This window comes from Neoarius graeffei, chromosome 5 (genome assembly GCF_027579695.1).
Source record: "Neoarius graeffei isolate fNeoGra1 chromosome 5, fNeoGra1.pri, whole genome shotgun sequence".
NCBI classification, from domain to species: Eukaryota; Metazoa; Chordata; class Actinopteri; order Siluriformes; family Ariidae; genus Neoarius; species Neoarius graeffei.
Genome location: NC_083573.1, coordinates 26,298,418 through 26,321,590, shown reverse-complemented (window position 1 = coordinate 26,321,590; position 23,173 = coordinate 26,298,418). Strand labels below are relative to the sequence as shown.

Genomic DNA, 23,173 nt, shown 5'->3' with positions numbered 1-23,173 from the left:
AATGTCTCTTGTCTACAGAGCAAAAGTTTAAAAAAAACTAATGTTTCTATTATTTACATCTTTTCTTTTACTTCTGGCTCCTTCTATTCCTCTTTGCATCACTCCCAGCTATTTCTTTCAATTCATCTTTCAGTAAGGCTATTAGTTCTATAGTATTTGCATTCCTCTATTAAAGCTATTTACAAAATGTTCATAGTCTGTCAAACAGCATCTAATGAAAGTCTTTTAATTTTCTTTAACACCATCTCTTTCAGTTTTGCAAACTTGTTCTTTTTCATCTTTTCCTTCAGTCTGTCTGTGTGTTCTTTTCTAGCCCTCTTTGCATCTCTCTCAAACACCTCCTTAGCTTTCCTTTTTGATGGCATCTTAACTATGTCTGATCTTGCAGCCCAAAATATGTTCAAAACCCACCAAAATGCAATTGAAACCGCCCAATCTGGCAACACTGCTCCTGAGTCGCAGTCAAGACGTGTTCCACGCTCAGCTGGCATAAAACTCTGTGAGTCCAGCTGAGCCGCTGGTCTCGTGCAAGGCGATTAAAACCTATGATTAAAACCGACTGGACACCCCCCCCCCCCCCCCCCAATGATTTTTAATGCAAAAATAGACGTTTTGTGAAGATGATATTTTTCGCGACAGAATCTGCGGAAATTTCACAGCCCTGCATATTGAATTAAGTTCAACGCATTAGAAACAAAAGCACGACCGGAGTTAAAACACATTTTCTAGCAAATGGGCGCAGCCATATTGTTTTCTCGTTCTATCGTGTACAGTCTTGCGGTATTTACATCAATTTAACTTCCGAGTGTTCCCGAATGTCAACGAGAACAAACGAAGCTGACAAAAACCTCGCTAAACAAGCAAACCAAATCAGAACGTATTCTGCTGGTCATTTTACTTAAACATATTTTTAACGGATATACAAGAGATTTAAAAAAACAAAACCCACCACCACTTTGGCTAGAAAAATAGTGGAATTCCGCTAAATAGCGGACGTCTGGGATCCCTGACTGATTGTAAACCTTTGGTAGGGCAGTCAATATTTTTAGTGTTAAAATGTTGTATACCAAGTTTAATAAATTCCCAACAGCCCTATACATATTTTAACATATAAAAATTGTCCCCAATTATTCAGTGGTGCCACTAGGAGAGGGGGAGGGTGCAGACTTGCAGTGGGTGACATCAAAATGACTAAAAAATTGTGTAGTGTTTTAGCAGAATTTTTTTTTTTAATAAAAATATCCCTGTACTTGGTTATAACTAGGCATGCCACAATATATTGTGCAACGGTAAATTACTATACAAATTTGACTGTTTGAATCGAGGAAATAAAAATATATGAACCATGCAGTCTTAGGTTTTCCTAGCTGCAGTTGTGGTGTTTAAACAGCAGAGGACACAATAACATCAAGGGAATGCATGTGACTTCACTGTAGGTGGAAGTAACCCAGCTCTAATACTCTGAAATGGGAAAGACCTGTTGTGTGGTTGACTGTACAAATAGTTTTAGCAAGAAATTGGTTCTCGTTTAACTGACTGACAGCTAAAGAAAAGAGAAGTAAATGGAAGTAGTTACCTCACCCAGGACGGAGTCCACCAAGGGGTGAGCTATTGCTGGGTTTCACGTGATGTCGCATCCGCCTCATTAGTTGTTCAAAACTTTAGCTGGTGGTCTACCAAAGCTCAGTTGACAAAGCATTTGTATGAAGAAGGTGCATTGCTCGCATGAAAAATGCCTTACGCTTCTGCTGTTTTAGGTTGTTCGAATCGATCATACCGTGAAACTGATTTAAAAAAAAGTTTCTTCAGGGTTCCCTGTGAACTAATAAAAACAGGTGAATGAGCACAGGATTTCACAAAAAGGTGTCAAGAAAGGTGGCTTTGAACCTCTCACTGAAATCGAAGGGAGCCAAGTCGAAGCATGCTCGAGTTTGCAGTGGTCACTTGGTGAAAGGTTTGTATATCCCTCCCAGCTATGTTCTTAGTGTTTTCCAAGTACTTTTCTTGCTGTGTCGTTATTTTACGGTACGTTTTTTTTTTAGTCACGAAGTGCTAAAGTCCCCAGCTGTTTCTTCGTTTCCTTCTCACAAAGTCCATATGTATTAAAGGTCGCGACAAAATTCTTACCCAGCCATACAGTTACAATGTGCCATGATCACTTCTGTCTTGTTTAACTAAGATCCAGGTCTTTAAAGGGGTTTCTGATTGACTTTGTGAATGATTTACCTGAGAGATAAGAGACAACACAAGTGAGAATCAAGCGAACTGTTTGTTTACACTTCAACTTGCAACGCTTCGTTGTAAAGATGTGAACGAAAAGCTTAAAAACGTACTTAAATGGGCAAAAACAATACAGGATTCATTCGGCAGGAACTTGATACCGAGGTCCCTTACCCAGCCACATACAAAAAAGTTGTAAGCCTCCGTGCTCTTCCACACTTTCATCTGTTTTGCGGTGTAGAAGGATGTTTGCAACACCAGATAGTTTGAGATGTCGGGGAATTCGACTGAAGGGTAGTTTTCGAGATCGTATGACAAATCCTTCTTTCCCAGACTGTAGGGGTCGATTCCATTGCACATAGTGATCTTCTGAATATATCTAAAGCGAGCAGCGGCTTCTAGATTACGAGCATGCTCTAAGTTATTGCTAGTTGTTTGCACTATGGCAGCTGCTTAGACCACCAGCTATTTCACTTCCGGTAAAACTGCTAAGAAAAGTCACATGACTGAAACCCAGCAATTGTTTTCGTTTTTTTTTTTTTTTAACGATATTACGGGAAAACGGCTGGATCAATCTTCATGAAACTTTCAGGATAGATGGGCATTGGTCTCAAATAGAACCTCCAACTTTCTGAGGGTCATCCGGTCAAGGTCACCAAAAAGGTCAAAATCGTTTTTGTTGTGGCTACTGCCTCGGAGATGCTAGCCACTATGTCATAGTGCTGTAAGAATATGAGTGTAATAATCGTGCATTGCGCATCCGCATACACGCGTTCCTATTAAAATGGCCAGGTAAGTGTATTGTATACAATTCGGTTCACCATTCAAAATAAATGGACTAGACTAAAGAAATCGCTTTCAGACATGTTTATGCTTATTACCAAGGGAAAGTGCGTTCCTTTTTTAAAATATACTCCAGGTTGTCCCCCTTTCCTCGCCTTCTTCAGCCAGTGGTCGTAGATGTGATGTACTTCCGAGTTGTTACAGGAAGTTGTCGAAAAGAGTATTGAGACCACTAGGGCTGTAACAATATGCGTATCGAAATCGCGATACGCAGAGCCACGATCCGTGTCGAGATACAACAAGGCAGAATCGCGGTACACCCTTTCAAACTTCTCCTCAGCCCAAAAACAGAGGCGCTTCCAAACTTCAATTTATGAATACTTTACTTTTTATTTAAATTACATTTTAAACTTACTTAAATTACTTTTATTTTTTTATATCTATTAGTAAGTCGTTTTTTCGCCGACCTGCGACAATCTTCTGCGAGTCACACAATGTCCACACTCGCCACTGGCAACCATATGGCGTCCTTGGCCACCAGCAGTGTTGCCAGATACTGCTGACGTTTTCCAGCCCAAAATATGTTCAAAACCCTCCAAAATGCACTTAAAACCGCCCAATCTGGCAACGCTGGCCAACAGAGCATTCGTTTCTTTTAAGCGGTCGCCATTCTGGTTGCGACGCGGGGAGTGAATCTGTAAACAAGCAGCTCATTGGCTGGCTAGGTGTGCCACAAGCCAATCACAATCACCGACAAAGCTGCCTTGACCAGAAAGGCATGGCTGCTTGGGCGTTAGCGGCAGTTATGCAGAAGCCTTCTGCGGCAGTTACACTTTGACACGCGAACAATGTTTCACTATAAAAATTCCGTAATTTCCATCTGTTTTCCGCGATCACAGAAAATCATTGGCCCTATGAGTGTGAGACAGTGAGAGAGCCACCCCCCAAAAAAAAAAAATCTTAACGGATTTACACGATTTGGAAAAATGACTTTTTCAGAACCGAAAAAAACAGAGCTTCCGGCTCAACAGTATTATTTTGAGAAATAAAACAATCTTTGGATACATTTGTTCATTTTTGCATACATATTACTCATTCTCTGCAGTGGTCTGAATTATTTGTTATTAAATAGTTAATGTAAGTAAGTAAATGTTAATAAGTCAAATTTACTACTTTAAAAAACATATATTTAAAAAAAATCGTGGGTGTATCGAATCGTGGATCAAAAATCGTGATACGAATCGAATCGTGAGTTGGGTGTATCGTTACAGCCCTAGAGACCACTGAGCTCTAGCGCCAGGCCTTTTCTAGGGAATAAGAGTTTGGGTCATGGCGACAGTGTGTATGTCAGCCTCAGTTTGGAGGTTTTGGTTTCAGTTTCGAAAACTGTAAGAGTAGAATAATATAAAGTATTGATATATTTTACTTCTGTGATTTATTCATTTTTGGATTACGCTTCACTTTTGTGGCTACTGCCTCATAGAGTAAATATAGATGCTATATTTACTGTATGGACTTGGTATCAGAAAACAATTTTATTTTTAAGCAGTAGCCACATGTACCCATAGGGTACCTATTTTTTTTCGTGATATCTTCCTTCATATTCATCATAAGTGCTACCGGGCAAGGTTTGTTTTGCCTGGCAACACTTATGTTTCAATCTGAGTACAGCCTTCACAAATGTTCATAAATGGTTATTAAGAAAAGACCTATTTTGTCGTTTTTAATAAAAGGAATATTTTAGTTAAAAGGTTGTTATACTCCAATATTTACAATTGTTTGTAAATAATTCTTGTTGAAACAAAAGGGTTTTTTAATTTAATAAATATTTAACTCTCGCGGTTACCAGAGGACTAGCCCCCCCACTGTACCCCTAGCTATGTAATAGGTGAGAGGCCGAGGGCTACGGAAATGGAGATCAGCGCCACCCTGTGCACCACATGGCATGGGAAGGACTTTGATTTGATATTTAAGTTGATGATGATGATTTTTTTTTTTTTATTTTCATTTAATTTATTTTAAAAATACCCTGAGGAAAATTGAATCGTAAACCCAGTGTTGTGAATTGAACCGAATTGTGAATTGGGTGAATCATTACATGCCTAGTTACAACAATAAAAACATTTTTCTGAGCCCAGTTAATATGCATCAGTATTCCAGGGAGGAATTTTTATTTATTTATTTAGGAGGGTGGGTTGGTGACCCCATGAGTTACCGCACTGAGTGACTCCAGCCCTAGCGCCACCACTGCCAATATTAAAGTCGAACCCATTCTGATAACTGATCATATCAGCCACTATAAGTTTATATGGTTAAAAATTAGACACCAGATTTAGTTCAATAGGATTGCCAAGTCCTCAAATTCAAACAATGCAAAGTGAAAAATGTAACAAACTTTTTATAAGGTATGATCTCTTGTATTGATTACTTCAGACTGGAAAGAATAATAATGAGTGTATTTTATTTGAGAGTTGACTTTAGAAACAAGTGCCACACAGACGGATTTATTTCTTTCCCATGCTGTCAAAACACTTTTTTTTTTTTTCCTTGTCTGTCAAATACACCACACACACACACACACACACACACACACACACACACACACACACACACCTCAATCCCATGAAATCACTGAATCTAGTTTTTACATCAACAAAAATCATGTATTTCATTATTATTATTATTATTATTGCTAATTGCAGAATGTCTGGTGCTTTATTGGTGTGAATTTCTAATAAAACTAGATCCTTAAAATATTAAGGATCTAGTTTTATTATATTATATGGACATGAGTGTTTTACTGGGAAATACACCACTCCTATATGAGCGACATCCGGGGCATGGAGAACTAAAACCGTGACAATTCTCCATATGTCCCTTGTGAGGAAATCAATGAATTTTTTGTTTTGACAAATTTGGGTACTTTGTGCACGTGTCTATATAATATGAAGAACATCACATGTTGGTTTGGAGATATGATTTTTATCTTCTCATGTTAAACTCCATATTTTCATACGAAATACATCGCGGATCTGAGTGACATAATAATATTGGCTGGCTTTTTCGTGGTATATCAGTTGTATTCCATTCAGCTAGTATGACATTGAATGAGTTTAAGACAAGTTGAATATCACGCTCACTGAATGGAATACATCTGATTATACCATTCAAAAAGCTGTTGTTATTATACATACACACACACTTCATATCTGCATATCAGTATTCTTGAAGGCCAATGTTAGCTTAACTGTGAGTTGCCGCTGTTAGCACAGCAGTGAACTCACCTTCCAACCGGTGTAGTGTTCATCAGTAGTGTTAGCGAATGCTAATAAAGCAGTCAAGCCAGTGCTGTCGAGAGCAAGTAGCACATGTTAATGACCAAGAAACTAAGATTTCTGTCTCCAGACTCCTCTTCCATGCACGTTTGCCACAGTATTTTTCACTCTGACTTAAGGCCACACCAATTTAATTAGTTGGTTCTCAGATTTTTTCAGGAAAAATATGAAGCGAGCGCGCAAAATAAAAATAAAATTTAAAAAAATGCTCTGATGGTAAAATTAGCGGTGGAAATAGAGGGCTTTCATAATAGAGAAACAAAACGACAATACATTATTGTTACACATTTCATATGGCTCTTTTAATAGCTTATTTCCACCCATATGCATTAAGGGCTAGCTCTGGCTGCACGTCTTTTATCAGGCAAACCAGTAAACAGATAGGCTAAATAAACGATTGAATTACAGTCAATTGAACGTCTACAATGCACAGAAAAAAAGATTTGACCAGGAGTAGGCTACTTCTGATGGCTAAATACTTCTAATGATTTTTTTGTTTGCCCCTCACATCAATCAATGAAATATATAAATCAAACCCACCTCCACAGAGTCGTTGTCCAAGTTGGCACATCACAGGGTAACAAGCTCACAGCATCTTGAGTACAACTGTGCAAAGTTTTCCCCCTCTTGAATTTCGACACACCTGTCAAAGATTTTACGCTTCTGTTCGCTGAATATCCTAACAATCACAAACACAGGCTTTGCAGGATTCCCCTCCACAGCCATGTTTCTTCCACAAGTCTTTATCAAAAGTGAAAGGGGCGATTTGATTGGTTTTCAATGTCACATGACCTCAACCTGCAGTTGATTTCGATTTTTTTTTTTTCCATTTTGCATTTTCTTCAAGCGGCGATTCCGAGAACCAACTAATCGAATTGGTGTGGCCTAAGTATTCATTTCCCACTGTAATTTACTTTTAAGCCCTTTGGACATAATGTGTACAATTGTACACATGAAGCTCCATAGCATTTTTCCTTGTGTCTAAAGGGGTCAAAGTCAACATAGACAACTACACACACCGGAGATACCTGGCAGCCAAAATAAATCTTCCGGTAACAAAGCAAACCTGGTAGCCATGTTTCTTTACAAATTGTAACAGTCGCTTGCTAGCGTGGAAATTTTACGTCTCCGACGTGTCTCCCCCCATTTTTCAATGTCTGTTGGTATGTTTTTCTCTTGTAAATATGTGTGAAGAATATCTAATGAAGTTTTGGTAGCCTTTCGGGTGTTTAACACGTCTTTCTCTTTCCTGGCGAACACAAAAATGATTGTGTGCATGCGCAACAGAAAACTCTCATTGGATAGTCGTGCTCTGACATGTGACGTCATGTTGTCTTGACAACCATGCAATATCGTAAACTATATTCAGTGCTCATTCTCCATTGGGTAGAGTGACATAATACACATAGGATAAACGATATGATGACAATATTGCATGCTATCAAATGAAATGAATGAAACCTGCTAGAAGAGAATAGAATACATGTTTTTATTCTGTGGAAAAAGTGTCCTGTATGTACAATAATTCCCTATATTTCACTCCGATGACCTCCCAGTGTTTTCCCGCTGACTAGAAGCGCGTTGTCAAAATGGCGAATTGGTTCAAAATTAAAATTCTTTTGGTTAACTTTTTTTTTCATCAATGTGTCCATTTAATGAAAAGAACATTACACAGTGGTGCAAAGATCTGAAGTTTATCTTCTCGTGTTGAAAAAATATTTCACTCGTTTGCTTCACTCACTCATGCATGTTCACGACTCAGAGGTAAACTTCATATCTTTGGGCAGCTGTGTAATGTCATATATAATATAAGCGCTCAATACAATGGTATATAATGTTTGTTCATCTGGAGAAGTGTGTGGAATGGGTTATCCAGATAAACTACTAGAGACTTCCCATCACATGTTTAATGTCTGTCTGTCTTTTATTCCTTGTGTCATGATCTCTCTCACATGAATGCTCTCTGTCTCAGGCTGTGGTGATGAAGGTTGGGATGGACAGTATTACCGCCAGTTATTTTGCTCTCTTTGAAGTCATTAACCACTCATTTGGTAAGTGTGGCTCCGTCAGAATTCTCTGTTCTCGGGCAAAATTATGGGGTATTTTTACTTCTATAATTTTGATTGTGTATATGGCGCATTTGATCCAGGTGTGGACTTGGCTCAGATCAAATGATAAACACAGATATGTAGAAATGGGAAGCTCACAAACCAGCTTGGCTAAAAGTAATTCAGATTGATCAACTTGGATTAGACGTTCAGTGCTGATTCTCCTGCTGTTGTTTCGCATTGATTAGCTCCTCACTACCTCCAAAACATTCCTAATGACTGAGCAGAGGTAACCAGATAACAGCCAGGATTTTTGGAGAATGCTTATGGAGCATTGGTCCTGGTTTTGTATTTTTTTTTTTTTTTAAAGGCTGATGGGGCAGGGCAGAAAAGTGAAATCGCTTTGCTAATTGTATTCTTCACACAACTGCAGCTCTTTGTGTAAATAACTGATTGTATTTCATTATTATTGAGCACTAGAGGCCAGGCTTTCACCTCCAACAATAAGTGCCAACAAGGTCACGGGCTGTTCATTGACTGCATCACTGTAAACAAAGCAGTGACTTGTGGGTAGTTATACAAGGGGTTTGGGTGATATTTGAATTGCATTGTGAATGTCACACAGTGCTGCGTCCCTCTCAGCATTTGTGTGCGCATAATTATACAAAAATATTATTTTGTAACTGATAATACAGTACTAGTCAAAAGTTTGTACACCTACTCTACTCATTCATAGGTTTTTCTGTATTTTGACTCTTTTCTACATCCATGGTTCCTGGCCTGGGGTCTGTGCCCCCCACAGGGGGGGCACCAGAGATCACAGGGGGTGTGCAAAACTTTGTCTGCTCTGAGGTTGAGAGGTTATTAAAATTATATTTTCTCATCCAGGTCAGCTCGTGGCTAATTCATCCCTGATTGCTTTGCTGCTGTCCGCATCATTGTATGAATAAAACAAAGTGTATGAGAAACTTACAAGTGCCAATGACTCCTCATTATCAAAAAGGAAGAAAAGGTAATATCATGAGAGTTACCTTGATTTTGGTTTTATGGAAGGACAGGACAGTTTTTGGCCAGAATGTGTAATTTGTGGTGAGAAGCTGGCTAATGACCGCATGAAGCCAAGCAAACTGAAATACCACCACAAGACTATTGGTGAAAGTCAGGAATATTTTTAGCGGAAGAAGCAGCTGGTATTGTCAAGAAGATCCACGGACATCAGAAAATCTTTTAAAAGAGCAGGTAGTGATTTACACAGCGCCACGGAGGCATCATTTGAGTGTTTGCTGTTAATTGCCAAGGCTAAAAAACCTCACAATATTGGAGAGCAGCTAATCAAACCCGCCTGCCCGAAAATTGTGGCGAGAGGCTGTGTGGACTGCAGGTGGTTGATAAAGTGAAAACTGTCCCACTCTCTGACAACATTGAGTGCGTTTACATGCACATAGAGAAAATCGAATTTCTGCCGTAGCTCGACTGAAATCGAAGTACTAAATGCCATGGAAACACCTTAGCTCGGCTGAAATCGAACCGAACTGGATTTCTCGTAATCGAGCTACGCGACCTAGATTATGCGATTGTAGCCGAGCTACTTAGTGCATGTAAACCCTATCGAGCTACGTAGTCGAGCTACTTACTTCAGCACTGCCCCTTCCGGAAGTGACGAGTGAGTTCAAGTACAACGCGATGGTGTACAGGATGTTCAGCAAGTGCTGAGCTGCTTCGTTGTTGTCCATCTTCTCTCTCTCGATGTTGCTGTCCTCGTCGTCGTTCTTCTTGTGAACACGGAACTGATAACTTTGTTTATACTCTTGAATAGCTCTTCTTCATGACGACAACCGGAAGTGTACCAACACGCTGGGGCGTGTAGCGCCACCTGTGGCTTGGGTGCACAATGTACCTCACACAATAGCTAGATTTCCTTGTGTGCATGTAGGATTGGATTTCTCTGGCACCCCTGCTGGGACCCTTAGCTCGATTACCAACAGTAGCTCGATTTGGATGTGCATGTAAACGCAGTAACTGTCAGTGTGTGAGACAACAGGCCAGGAAATATTTGAGTGTGGACTCGTATCTCTCATCCACCAATCTGCCCTATGAAAACCTTGTCACATGTTTCACTGACTGCACCGCAGCAATGATGGACAAAAACAAGGGATTTAACAGTCGCCGGAAGGAAAAAGCCCTGGTGTGTGTGATTTTTCTACTGCAGGCTACATTGCCAAGTGTTAGCCAGTAAAAAAAAATTTCGGAAGACCTCAGTAGCACCCTGTCAACTGTTGTTAAAGTTGTAAACTTTATTAAAGCTCATCCTTCTAACAAGACTTTTTGCCCAGCTATGTGAGGATGAAGTGCATCAAACACTACTGCTACACACTGAGGTACGGTGGTTGTCGTGTAGACAAGTGCTGGTGCATTTTATGGAACTGCAAGAAGAAATAAAGGAATTCTTGCAAGATTATAATCAACCACTGTGTGAACAGCTGACTGATGCGTTCTGGATCAAAGCAACATACCTGGCTGACACATTCTCACACTACAATGAGACGAACAAGTGGATGCAGGGACCTGCATCAAAACGTCATGCAGTGCAAAGAGAGTTCCAGATGCTTTTGTACACCAACTGGAGTATAGCATTGCAAAAATGTCAAAAGGGGAGTTACAGCGTTTTCTGCTTCTGCTGAAGCAGTCTGATGAACTGCACATCAACCTGCTCCATGAGCAGATTAAAGGTAGACTGCCTTTCAGATTTTTCAAGTGTAGGTCATAAAAATTATTTTCCCTGACACCCAATTATTTTTGTTTAGTGGACCGAAAGCTACTGAATTCAAATCACAGACTTCCAATTTTTAGTTTTGTTTTTTTTTTTTAAATGGAACAATTAATGTATTTAGGGCCATGTGGCCCTAAATTCTTCGCTATTTCCTCCTGCTTCACCACGACCCAATTCAAGATACCACATGATGCATGACGTAATGGGCTATCCCTGTTTGTACAAGGCATTGTGGGATACAAATTTGAAACAGGAGAGAAAAATGGGAGGACGTGAGCGTGTGAACGAAACGTGAAAGACCGACTACAGTAACGGAAAGCGAGAAGAAAAGACATGTTGCAAAGGAAAGGAAACACAGGACCAAACTAATAAATCTTGGCGGTCAGTGAACACCTTGGTGTGATCAGCTGTTCATTTAGCAACAGAATGGCGTAACTGTCAGTGCATGGTCAAGGTAAACCTGTAGATGGCAGTCGTGTAACACTGGATGCCAGCTGCTGTAAAACCCTGAAGATGACGACGAAGGTAAACCTGCTCACGTGCACACAGACTTCCTCTGTCTGCACAAAGCGAGTGATTTCATGCACATTATTTGCTAGAGAATCCCCTCAAATAACTTCCCAGCCACAGAATGGTGTGTGTGTGTGGGGGGGGGGGGTTCGGTGTGTTTTTTTTTTTTTTTTTTTTTTTAAATAAAGGTATTGCAAAAATAAACATGCATCACAATGACCAAATTTCAGAGGGAACTAAATTTCACCGATTTTATGAAATTGAAAGGCCATCTACTTTTAAGAGCTGCTTTGCCAACATTTAACGATTTATCAGAGGACGCGTGGGTGATGGGCCCCTACATTTCCACCCTCAAGGACGTGGAATATCTTGGCTGTGAAGATGAGCATTGTGACCTTCAAGCTGATTCCGTTTCAAAAAAATATTTCTGGAGAACGGATACAAAAAGTTTTGGACAGTCAAAGGACACACTGTCCCTCCCAGACTGGCCAAACACGCAGTAACCCACAGGTTATTCTCCCATTCAGCACTACTTACCTGTCTGAGACTGCGTTCAGTGCCCTTGTAAGAATAAAAACAGAAGCCCAAACAAAAGCCTTGCTTGTCTTGGACACAAGCAAGGGGACCTTCAAAGAAAAAGGTTTGAAACCACTGTTTTACATTCTAGAATAATACTGAAGACGGCAAAACTATGAAATAACATCTGGAACATGTATATAAAATTTACCAGCTGGGAGGTCCGTATCATGAAATACTGTGGCCGAGGTCAGTATTTTCAAGGCCGAGGTCACAGTATTTCACAATACAGACCGACCTTAAGCTCGTAAATAATATATATATTTTTTTTCTATACCAAATTCTAACAGAAAATGAGACCGCCCCAAAGGGAAACTACAGTCCCCTCCAAAAGTATTGGAATGCCAAGGTCAATTCCTTTGGTTTTTTTTGTACACTGAAGACATTTGGGTTTCAGATCAGAAGATGAATATGAGACAAAAGTTCAGAATTCCAGCTTTTATTTCATGGTATTTACATCTAGATGTAATAAACAACTCAGGACAGAGCACCTTTTCTTTGAACCCACCCACTTTTCAAGTGAGCAAAAGTATTGGAACAGACATTTTTAAATTAACTTAAAGTGAATAACATTTAATATTTGGTGGCATAACCCTTACTTGCAATAACTGCACTGAGCCTGCGACCTATTGACTTCACCAGGCTGTTGCATTCTTCATTTGAAATGCTGTTCCAGGCCTTTACTGCAGCCTCTTTCAGTTGTTGTTTGTTTCTGGGGGTTTCTCCCTTCAGTCTTCTCTTCAGGAGGTAAAATGCATGCTCTATTGGGTTAAGGTCCGGTGATTGACTTGGCCAGTCCAAGACCTTCCACTTTTTCCCCCTGATGAAGTCCTTTGTTGTGTTGGCAGTGTGTTTTGGGTCATTGTCTTGTTGCATGATGAAGCTTCTCCCAATTAGTTTGGATGCATTTTTCTGTAAATTGCCAGACAAAATGGTTTTGTAGATTTCAGAATTCATTCTGCTGCTACCATCATGAGTTACATCATCAATAAAGACTAGTGAGCCTGTTCCAGAAGCAGCCATGCAAGCCCAAGCCATGACATTACCTCCACCATGCTTCACAGATGAGCTTGTATGTTTTGAATCATAAGCAGATCCTTTTTTTCTCCATACTTTGGCCTTTCCATCACTTTGGTAGAGGTTAATCTTGGTCTCATCAGTCCATAAAACTTTGTCCCAAAACTTTTGTGGCTGATCTCTTTACTTCTTTGCAAAATCCAATCTAGCCTTCTGATTCTTTTTGCTGATGAGTGGTTTGCATCTTGTGGTGTGGCCTCTATATTTCTTCTCTCGAAGTCTTCTTCGAACAGTGGATTGTGATACCTTCACCCCTGCCCTGTGGAGTTTGGCAGTGATGTCACTAACTGTTGTCTTTGGGTGTTTCTTCACAGCTCTCACAATGTTTCTGTCATCAACTGCTGTTGTTACCCTTGGCCGACCTGTTCGATGTTTGTTGCTCAGTACACCAGTAGTTTCTTTCTTTTTCAGTACATTCCAAATTGTTGTACTAGCTATGCCCAATGTTTGTGCAATAGCTCTGATCGATTTTCCCTCTTCTCTCAGCTTCAAAATGGTTTGCTTTTCTCCCATTGACAGCTCTCTGGTCTTCATGTTTGCTTAGCAGCAAATACAGTTTTCACAGGTGAAACCCAAAGCCAAAAAAAAGAACTATTTAAAGTTTCAGCAATCAATCTAAAAGGCAACACCTGAGCAACTAGAAACACCCATCAGTCACATGTTCCAATACTTTTGCTCACTTGAAAAGTGGGTGGGTTCAAAGAAAAGGTGCTCTGTCCTGAGTTGTTTAACACATCTAGATGTAAATACCATGAAATAAAAGCTGAAATTCTGAACTTTTGTCTCATATTCATCTTTTGATCTGAAACCCAAATGTCTTCAGTGTACAAAAAAAAAAAGGAATTGACCTTGCCGTTCCAATACTTTTGGAGGGGACTGTGTATTGGGAACAAACCTGCTACAACCTCGTTTTCGGTTTTCTCCTGAAATGTTTTCTTTTATTTTGTTTTCATCAGGGTAGTAAAACTCGCTTTCACTGTGAACACTGTTATCGCTATCCATGCAGTAAAATTAATGCTATTATACTGAGAAATGCGAAACTACGTGTTGACAAAAAATTGCTACTATGTATGTTGTGAATGAGCGAGTCGCCAAAGGTCCGTAACCGGGGTCCGGATCGTAGGGTTCCGGACCACTCGCAAGCCAATCAGAGCATACGATTTGATGGAAACCGAACTGTGAAAAAAATTAATGGAATTATGTGGTAAACAAAAATGTTTCATATTTTAGATTCTTTAGAGCATCCACAGTTTCCCTTGATGACGCTTTGCATACTATTGGCATTATCTTAACCAGCTTCATGAGGTAGTCATCTGGAGTGCTTTTCAATTAACAGGTGTCTCATCAAGAGTTAATTAGTGCAATTTCTTGCCTTCTTAATGTGTTTGAAATCAAACAGTAAATAATAATACAGTAAATAGCCCTATTTCACAACTGTAGTAATCCATATTATGTCAAGAACCGCTCAACTAAGTAAAGAGAAACGGCATCCATCATTACTTTAAAGGTGCTGACTGCAGAGTCATCTGAAATTTTCAAATGTTTTAATTGTGCATGGCATTTTCCTATGTCTCGCAAGAACAATATCATGCAGACGAGATGTGATCATTTTGATGTGCTGAGGGTTGCTTTCCTCCAATAAATTTAAGAAAACAATTGAATTAAAAACATTTGAATTAGGTGTGTCCAAACGTTTGACTGGTACTGTATATTAAAATAATCAGTTGTAACGAGGTGGGTGGCAGTTTTAATTTATTTATTATTTTTTTTAATTGACTTTAGTTTTGTCTTTAAATGTCTGTGAATCAGTGTAGTAAACCATCTACAAAGTTTTTATAATATTTGCAGTCTGTTAAAAGATTTGTGTTCAGTTGCAATGGAAAACGCCAGCTTGATGTGCGGACAGAAATAGAAATATTGCAAAAATTACTTGAAATTGTTTTGGGCATCAGAATGTACCTTATCTGTACATACAAGAAGACTTTAATTACTTTAGACAAATTGGAGCACTCTGAACTGATGGGTATTACAAACTGTTGAATAATGTAACAGTATTCACTTTGCTTTTAAACAGAGAGAAAACTTTCACAAACCAAGGCCTGTCAAATCTTTCTGCTCACATACCAAGTCGTCTCCCCCCCAAGCCCTTGACATTTTATTTTTATAGCCTCAAAAAGGCTTCATCTGGGAAGCCATGTTTGGACAGTAATATCTTGGAAAGTATTATTCGTAACCTTGCCAGATTTGTAGGATGGAAGACAAACATCTTTTCTTGATTCCAAAACCATCAAAAGTCTGTACTGTATGCCATTTTATTAGGCACTAGATTTGGAAAACACAGTACAAAATTCTTACACAGCAGGGATATTGAGGGTACTACAAAGCCACATTTTAGCACTAATATATATCAATTTTTTGTGCAAATAGTGTTATTAATATGTACCAATATTTGAGGTCTCGGTCACCAATGGACCTCAAGGCATGGTGGAATATTTTGGTCTTTTCATAAAGTCAAAATGGTAGTCGTGAGACATATGGGACATGACCATGTACACGGAAATGGCTTCGTGATTGATGCACAAAATTGAAAGACTGTATTTGAAGGAAAATGATGATTGGTACTATATTAGTGCAGCAAAAAAGGGTTTATATTATAATACCCTAAATATCAATCTGTTCAGAAATTTTGCACTTTTTCACCCAAATCTAAGGTCATGTACAAAATCGGTAGGCATACAGTATAAACTTTTTAATGGGTTAGTGATACTGAGAACATGTTTGTCTTCCATCCTACAAAGTTTGATGATGAGAATAATACTTTTCAAGATATAAATGCGGGTGGCATGGTGGTGTAGTGGTTAGCGCTGTCGCCTCACAGCAAGAAGGTCCGGGTTCGAGCCCCGTGGCCGGCAAGGGCCTTTCTGTGCGGAGTTTGCATGTTCTCCCCGCGGGTGCTCCGGTTTCCCCCACAGTCCAAAGACATGCAGGTTAGGTTAACTGGTGACTCCAAATTGACCGTAGGTGTGAATGTGAGTGTGAATGGTTGTCTGTGTCAGCCCTGTGATGACCTGGCGACTTGTCCAGGGTGTACCCCGCCTTTCGCCCGTAGTCAGCTGGGATAGGCTCCAGCTTGCCTGCGACCCTGTAGAACAGGATAAAGCCGCTAGAGATAATGAGATGAGATGAGAAGATATAAATGCCCATATCTTATCATTGCAAAAATGCCCACAGCAGCTCTGACTTGAATCACATACTACACTTTGGCTTACATTACTTACCCTCACAAAAATAAGACGTTTATTTTCCTTTAGAAGTCTTATCCCAACGTCATGAACCCAGCTACAAACGAAAAAGTTACAGGCTTCAAGACTTTTGAAAGCTTTCATTTGATTCATCGTGTAAAATGATGCTTGGATGACCAGATAATTGGAAATGTCCTGGCTTCCCAGATAAGGTGTTTTTGAGAAGCCTTAGTATTGGGACCAGAACATCATATAGACAAACTTTTTGAACAAAATATGAGTGTGTGCTGCAAGCACTTTTCTGGAGTCTGTCTGATTTGCCCAAGTTTGATAATGTACAAAACAGATAATGGCCAGAATTAGATGGTCCTCATGATTGTCCTCATGATTGTGCCAGGCCATGCCATGTAGAATAATCCCCCTGGAAGCATCACAGCAGCCTGGACAGGCAGATGGTTTAGTTTTCAGTTTCAGTGCTGAAATCTCTTCACTGGTTCTGTTGACTTTGTTTTACCCTGTCCACACTAGGGATTTTGTACCAATACGAAACTACTTTCGTACCGCAACACCTGTCCACGCTAGCAACTATACCAGTACTGTAGCGGTATAACTGTATCGGTACGAAACCCACAAATGTATGGGTTTCGTATCAGTACTGTAGCACTTCGCTGTAGTGTGGACAGATGAAGCAGCTCCGTATTGATACAAATATAATGCGCATGTGCAATGAACCATTCCTACGTCTTCCGTGTTATTCATACAATACAATACGCACGTGCTTTCCAGCTGTAAATAAAACGTCAAAATGGCTCAAAACAACCGTGGAGCTACATGGAGCAAAGAAAGGGAGGAAGGGAGGGGGAAAGGGAGAGAAAGGGAGGGGAAGAGAAGGAAAGAGGGAGAAAGGGAGGGGGGAGAACTGCCTCGCGCGTTTTATACGATTCGACTGAATAAATGACCACCAGAAATACAGACTGTACATTGACAACAAAAAGCACACACACGTTGTTTCATCCACCATATTCTCGAAGGAAGTTACTCGGTAACCACGGAAACATTTCGTGCACGCGCATTTCAACTTCCGTGAAAGAAAACCGCAAACAAATACCGGTATACTTTGTATCGATACAGTTGTACCACTTTCGTACCGGTGTAAGTGTGAACACAGCATTAGTAAACAAATCTCAAGTGAGTCAGAGATGCTTTGCAGCTCATCTGTCTGAAAATATTTCAAATTTGTGAAATGCTTGAATATTCTCAAGAAGTTACTAAATTGGCTCAGAAATTCAGAACCTGCACCTCTTTACTGTTGACACAAAAAGCTTCAAGGAGCTGTGGTTAGTCATGAATATGCAGCATGGAAACACCCCTGTCGTTTCCTGCCATATCTGGCGGTTAGACAATTTGTCATGGATTAGCATACAGGCTGAAAGCTTGTGTCTCGCATTGTTTTGTAAAAGGTTTCAGTTTCTGAATCAGTGTTGTAATAAGAACAACACTTGCCAGTTAAATTCCCAGAACCTGTTGGCTTACATTTTCTCTCCTGTCCAACTAGACACAATAGGGGAGACAGACAAACAGACAGACAGGGTTAATCAAAATTATGTTAACACTAATAGATTATTTTTCTCTTGAATGTGTGGTGCGCCATGACCGCTGCTGGCGTAATTGGGCCCTACTTTTTTTTTTTGCCTAGAAGACTTGGTGTGGTCATTAAAAATCATGGAGGCCACAAAAACTACTACATCTAGTACTTTATATGGCCTCCATGATTTTTAATGACCACACCAAGTCTTCTAGGCATGGAATGAACAAGTTGGCGACATTTTGCAACATCAAACTTTTTCCATTCTTCAACAATGACCTCTTTTAGTGACTGGATGCTGGATGGAGAGTGATGCTCAACTTGTCTCTTCAGAATTCCCCATAGGTGTTCGATTGGGTTCAGATCAGGAGACATACTTGGCCACTGGCCACTATACTCTGTTGTTGCACAGTAAAAACAGGACTTGAAACAGATGTGCAGCAGAGCTTCACAGGTGGTTGAAATGAGAGTCTGTCAAAAAGTGTCGTCTCTGGAAAACCACAAGGATTATGATCACCACTTCAGTTGTTATTACAGTTCCCACCATGTACAAACATCGCTGCACAGAATTTGAAAATTTGTACTTAAAATCCCATTTCATCAGTTTTTCACTTTGTGTACCTTAATCTTGGTATCACGAGCTGGCCTAGTGGTTATCATGTCCGCCTTTCGACTGAGAGATTGCAAGTTCTACTTGCTGTTGGTTCATACTAAAGCCCATCATAAAAGTGATGCCTACTGCCATCTGGCAAGGCACACTACAATACAGATGTGAAGGGAGTCAAACTCTTGCGGTTACCAGAGGACCAGCCCCCCCACTGTAACCCTAGCTGTATAGGCGAGTGGCCAAGGGCTATGGAAACTGAGATCAGCGCTGCACCCATACGCCTCAAAGGTCTGGTTAGTACTGGAACAAGAGACTGCCTGGGAAGACCAGATCCTGGCATGGAAGGGACTTTGACTTTTGACCTTACGCTTGTGGACTATAAGAAAGGTGGTCCATTTTAGAAATGCACTATACGCTGTCTTCTCACCACAAGTAATGTGCCCAGTATCTGACCTGTAGCTCTCAAATTCTGCGCTGTTAATTTCCATCTCAAAAGGTCATTTTTGGCAGCAGAGAAACAAAAATCTGAGGTTTGATTTTTGGACTATTGTGGACCCAAAAAGTATACTCTGTGAAACAGACACTATAGAATTGCATTAGACAAAACCCTTAGTTGTGCTGAAAGGTGTGGCCTCACAGAGTTATACGATGCTAAAACGACAGTGCTGCATAGGAAAGACATGATGACTGATCCATTCTGAGTAATCCATAAAACTACAAAACACAAAGGGTTCCCCTAACTGGGGAAATCTCCCTAACATTTTTGCTTTCCTCCTGTGTTGGTCGTCAGTACGGAAGTTGGCTCCGAACGAGTTCCCTCATAAGCTATACGTGCAGAACTACACATCAGCTGTTCCCGGTACCTGCCTCACGCTGCGCAAGTGGCTCTTCACAACCGAGGAGGAGATCCTGCTGAACGACAACGAGCTTGCCATCAACTACTGCTTTCACCAGGTAGGTGTGTGTGGAGTTAAGTGTCTGTGTGAGGCTTTCTGGTGTATTGTGTATATGTGAAACTCTTTTTGTCTCTTAGGCACTGGATGATGTGAAGAGGGGGTTTATTAAAGCAGAAGAGAAATCATACCAGCTCCAGAAACTGGCTGAACAGAGGAAGATTTCCATGGTGAGTCCTAACAAGTGTGTGTGTTGGGGAGAATAAATTACACAATCCTACTTCCCATAGCATGGAGCAAATGCTCACTGCTCACATAATCTCATTACAATGACTGACCCACAGGATTGTTACTTCTGTTACATGTAAACTCACCGGCTACTTTAATAGGAACTTGTTCTTGATTCTAAGATTCCTGTTCTTGGCTGCAGGAGCGGAACCCAATGTGATCTTCTGCTGTTGCATGCTGAGATGCTTTTCTGCTCACCACAGTTGTAAAGAGTTGCTATGAGTTACTATATCCTTCCTGGCAGCTTGAACCAATCTGGCCATTTTCCTCTGACCTCTCTTATCAACAAGATGTTTCCACATACAGAACTGTCGCTCACTCACCTGTTTTTTGCTTTTCGCACCATTCTGTGTAAACTCTAGAGACTGTTACGTGTGAAACCCCAGGAGATCAGCCGTTTCTAAAATACTCAAACCAGTCCATCTGGCACCAACACACATGCCACAGCAAAAGTCACAGAGATCACAATTTTTCCCATTCTGATGTTTGATATGAACATTAACTGAAGCTCTTGATTTTATGTATTGTGCTGCTGTCAAGGGATTGGCTGATTTAGATAACTGCATAAAACTGCAGGCGTATGGGTATTCCTAATAAAATGACCGGTGAGTGTGTTTTTCTAAAGCCAATAAATATTAATAATGCTGGATTTATTTACAGTATAGCCTCAATTTTGTCTATATAATATCTGAAGAAACCATTCAGTTACTTTTCCATTATTTTAATCAAGATTTGATCTGCAACTTTCTGCTCTAATAACGCAATTCAAATTGATCATGTTCTACGTGTGGCCTTGTACATTATGCTGTTTGTGGGGAGCTGTTTCAGCCTTAAAAGACTACTGCAGCATTTATTTTTTCAACCTCATTCAGCATTTCTTGGCCGAGCTGTTCTCGTTTTTTTTTTTTTTTTTCTCCAGCACTGGAGCAGTCCAATAAAAGTCATGCCGGTTACTTAACTTTTAATAGGTTTTGTCATCCATCTACACTCACCAGCCACTTTATTAGGTACACCCATACACCTGTAGTGTAGACAGTTTATTTAGTGCGGTCTTATGTTTCTAAATCCAAACACTACTACTGTAGATAGCTTGGAGCCTTTCTCGTCCACTGACGTGCTAATGCGCTTTTGTTTTTGTGCTGGAATACTCCATTTTTCTTTCTACCTGCTAGGATTTTCTTGTGAGCACTGCTGCCACCTCAGGGTTTATTTTCAAGTCGCTTCTCTGAAACTATAAACGAATTCACTGCGATTAGACACCTCAAACATTTTGGGCAACATTTGGCTAAATCACTGAGAAGGCAAATGTACTTTTTTCTTTCCTGCCAGTTTAGAAGGCCTTATCTTGTGGTTCCTGTGTTTTCTGACGAAGACAATCCCATAGTTCTATTTACTGCATTAGAGATTCGAAAGAGCCATGAAAATTTAAAAAAGATGGTTCGACTAGTTTTCCTAGGTAACTTGCACTTTGAAGTAAACATGAACACTTTGTTGCTTTAAAAAAAAAAGCTGGAGAAGCAAGGGAGGTATTGAAAGTAAATAAATATCGAGGACTAAAATTTATAGCATTTTAATAAATTAGCAAAATCCCAGTCCTTGTTGTCACCCAGAAGAACATGGATTCTTTTTGTGTGTCTTCCTCGTGTCATCTCATGGAGCAGTTTCTTGTCGCCAAGTTCTCATTAGGGAACTAAATGCACATCCAGAGTTTTGTGACGCTACATTATGACCGGATCTGTTATTAAGCGCATCATACAAATATAATGGAATCGAATGCAATGGTGTGAAAAGCTGTGACAGGATCAGATTAAAAGGAATGCCAAATTTAATACCTGTTCACTGAGAGTAGAGGCAGACAAACACAAAGTAAATATGTATTTTACTACAACACATTCTCTCTGTCATTCTCTCTGCCCTCTCCCTGCCCTCTCTCTCTCCCTGCCCTCTCTCTCCCTCTCCTCCCCTCCCCTCTCTCTCTTTCTCTGCCCTCCCTCCCTTCGCCTGCCCTCCCTCCCTCTGCCCTCCCTCCCTCTCTCTCTCTTTCTCTGCCCTCCCTCCCTTCGCCTGCCCTCCCTCCCTCTCTCTCTCTCTCCCTCTCTGCCCTCCCTCCCTTTGCCTGCCCTCCCCCTCTCTCTTTCTCTGCTCTCCCTCCCTTCCCCTGCCCTCCCTCCCTTACCCTTTCTCTCTGCCCTCCTGCCCTCCCTCCCTCTGCGCCCTCCCTCCCTCCCTCCCTCTCTCTGCGCCCTCCCGCCCTCCCTCCCTCCCTCCCTCCGCCCTCTCTCTGCGCCCTCCCTCCCTCTCTCTGCGCCCTCTCTCCGCGCCCTCCCTCCCTCCCTCCCTCTCTTTCTCTGCCCTCCCTCCCTTTGCCTGCCCTCCCCCTCTCTTTCTCTGCTCTCCCTCCCTTCGCCTGCCCTCCCTCCCTCTCTCTCTCTCTCTCTCTCTCTCTCTCTCTCTCTGCCCTCCCTCCCTTTGCCTGCCCTCCCCCTCTCTCTTTCTCTGCTCTCCCTCCCTCCCTTTGCCTGCCCTCCCCCTCTCTTTCTCTGCTCTCCCTCCCTTTGCCTGCCCTCCCTCCCTTACCCTTTCTCTCTGCCCTCCCTCCCTCCCTCCCTCTGCGCCCGCCCTCCCTCCCTCCCTCTGCGCCCGCCCTCCCTCCCTCCCTCCCTCTGCGCCCTCCCTCCCTCCCTCTCTCCGCGCCCTCCCTCCCTCCCTCTCTCCGCGCCCTCCCTCTCTCCGCGCCCTCCCTCCCTCCCTCTCTCCGCGCCCTCCCTCCCTCCCTCTCTCCGCGCCCTCCCTCCCTACCTCTCTCCGTGCCCTCCCTCCCTCCCTCCGCGCCCTCCCTCCCTCCCTCTCTCCGCGCCCTCCCTCCCTCCCTCTCTCCGCACCCTCCCTCTCTCCGCGCCCTCCCTCCCTCTCTCCGCGCCCTCCCTCCGCGCCCTCCCTCCCTCCCTCTCTCCGCGCCCTCCCTCCCTCCCTCTCTCCGCGCCCTCCCTCCCTCTCTCTCTCTCTCTCTCTCTCTCTCTCTCTCTCCCTCCCTCCCTCTCTCTCTCTCTCTCTCTCTCTCTCTCTCTGTCCCCTGTCTGTAGTACCTGAGTATGGTGAGGTCATGTGAAGGCTACAACGAGATCATCTTTCCTCACTGTGCCTGTGACTCCCGCCGCAAGGGCCACGTTATCACAGCCATTAGCATCCGGCACTTCAAACTCCATGCCTGCACTGAAGAGGGCACTCTAGAGGTGAGG

General features: G+C 41.6%; 1 protein-coding gene across 3 annotated transcripts in view; it reads left to right on the top strand.

Annotated features, from left to right (window-relative positions):
* Window positions 1-23,173, top strand: part of snx27b (sorting nexin 27b) — a 116,584-nt gene that overhangs the window by 73,485 nt on the left and 19,926 nt on the right. For 2 of the 3 annotated variants that reach the window (XM_060921450.1, XM_060921451.1), the window contains exons 6-9: window positions 8,311-8,389; window positions 19,544-19,707; window positions 19,787-19,876; window positions 23,018-23,167. In XM_060921450.1, coding sequence (XP_060777433.1) covers window positions 8,311-8,389; window positions 19,544-19,707; window positions 19,787-19,876; window positions 23,018-23,167 — 483 coding nt within the window. The remainder of the gene's footprint in view (window positions 1-8,310; window positions 8,390-19,543; window positions 19,708-19,786; window positions 19,877-23,017; window positions 23,168-23,173) is intronic. The other variant, XM_060921452.1, reaches the window with a different exon arrangement.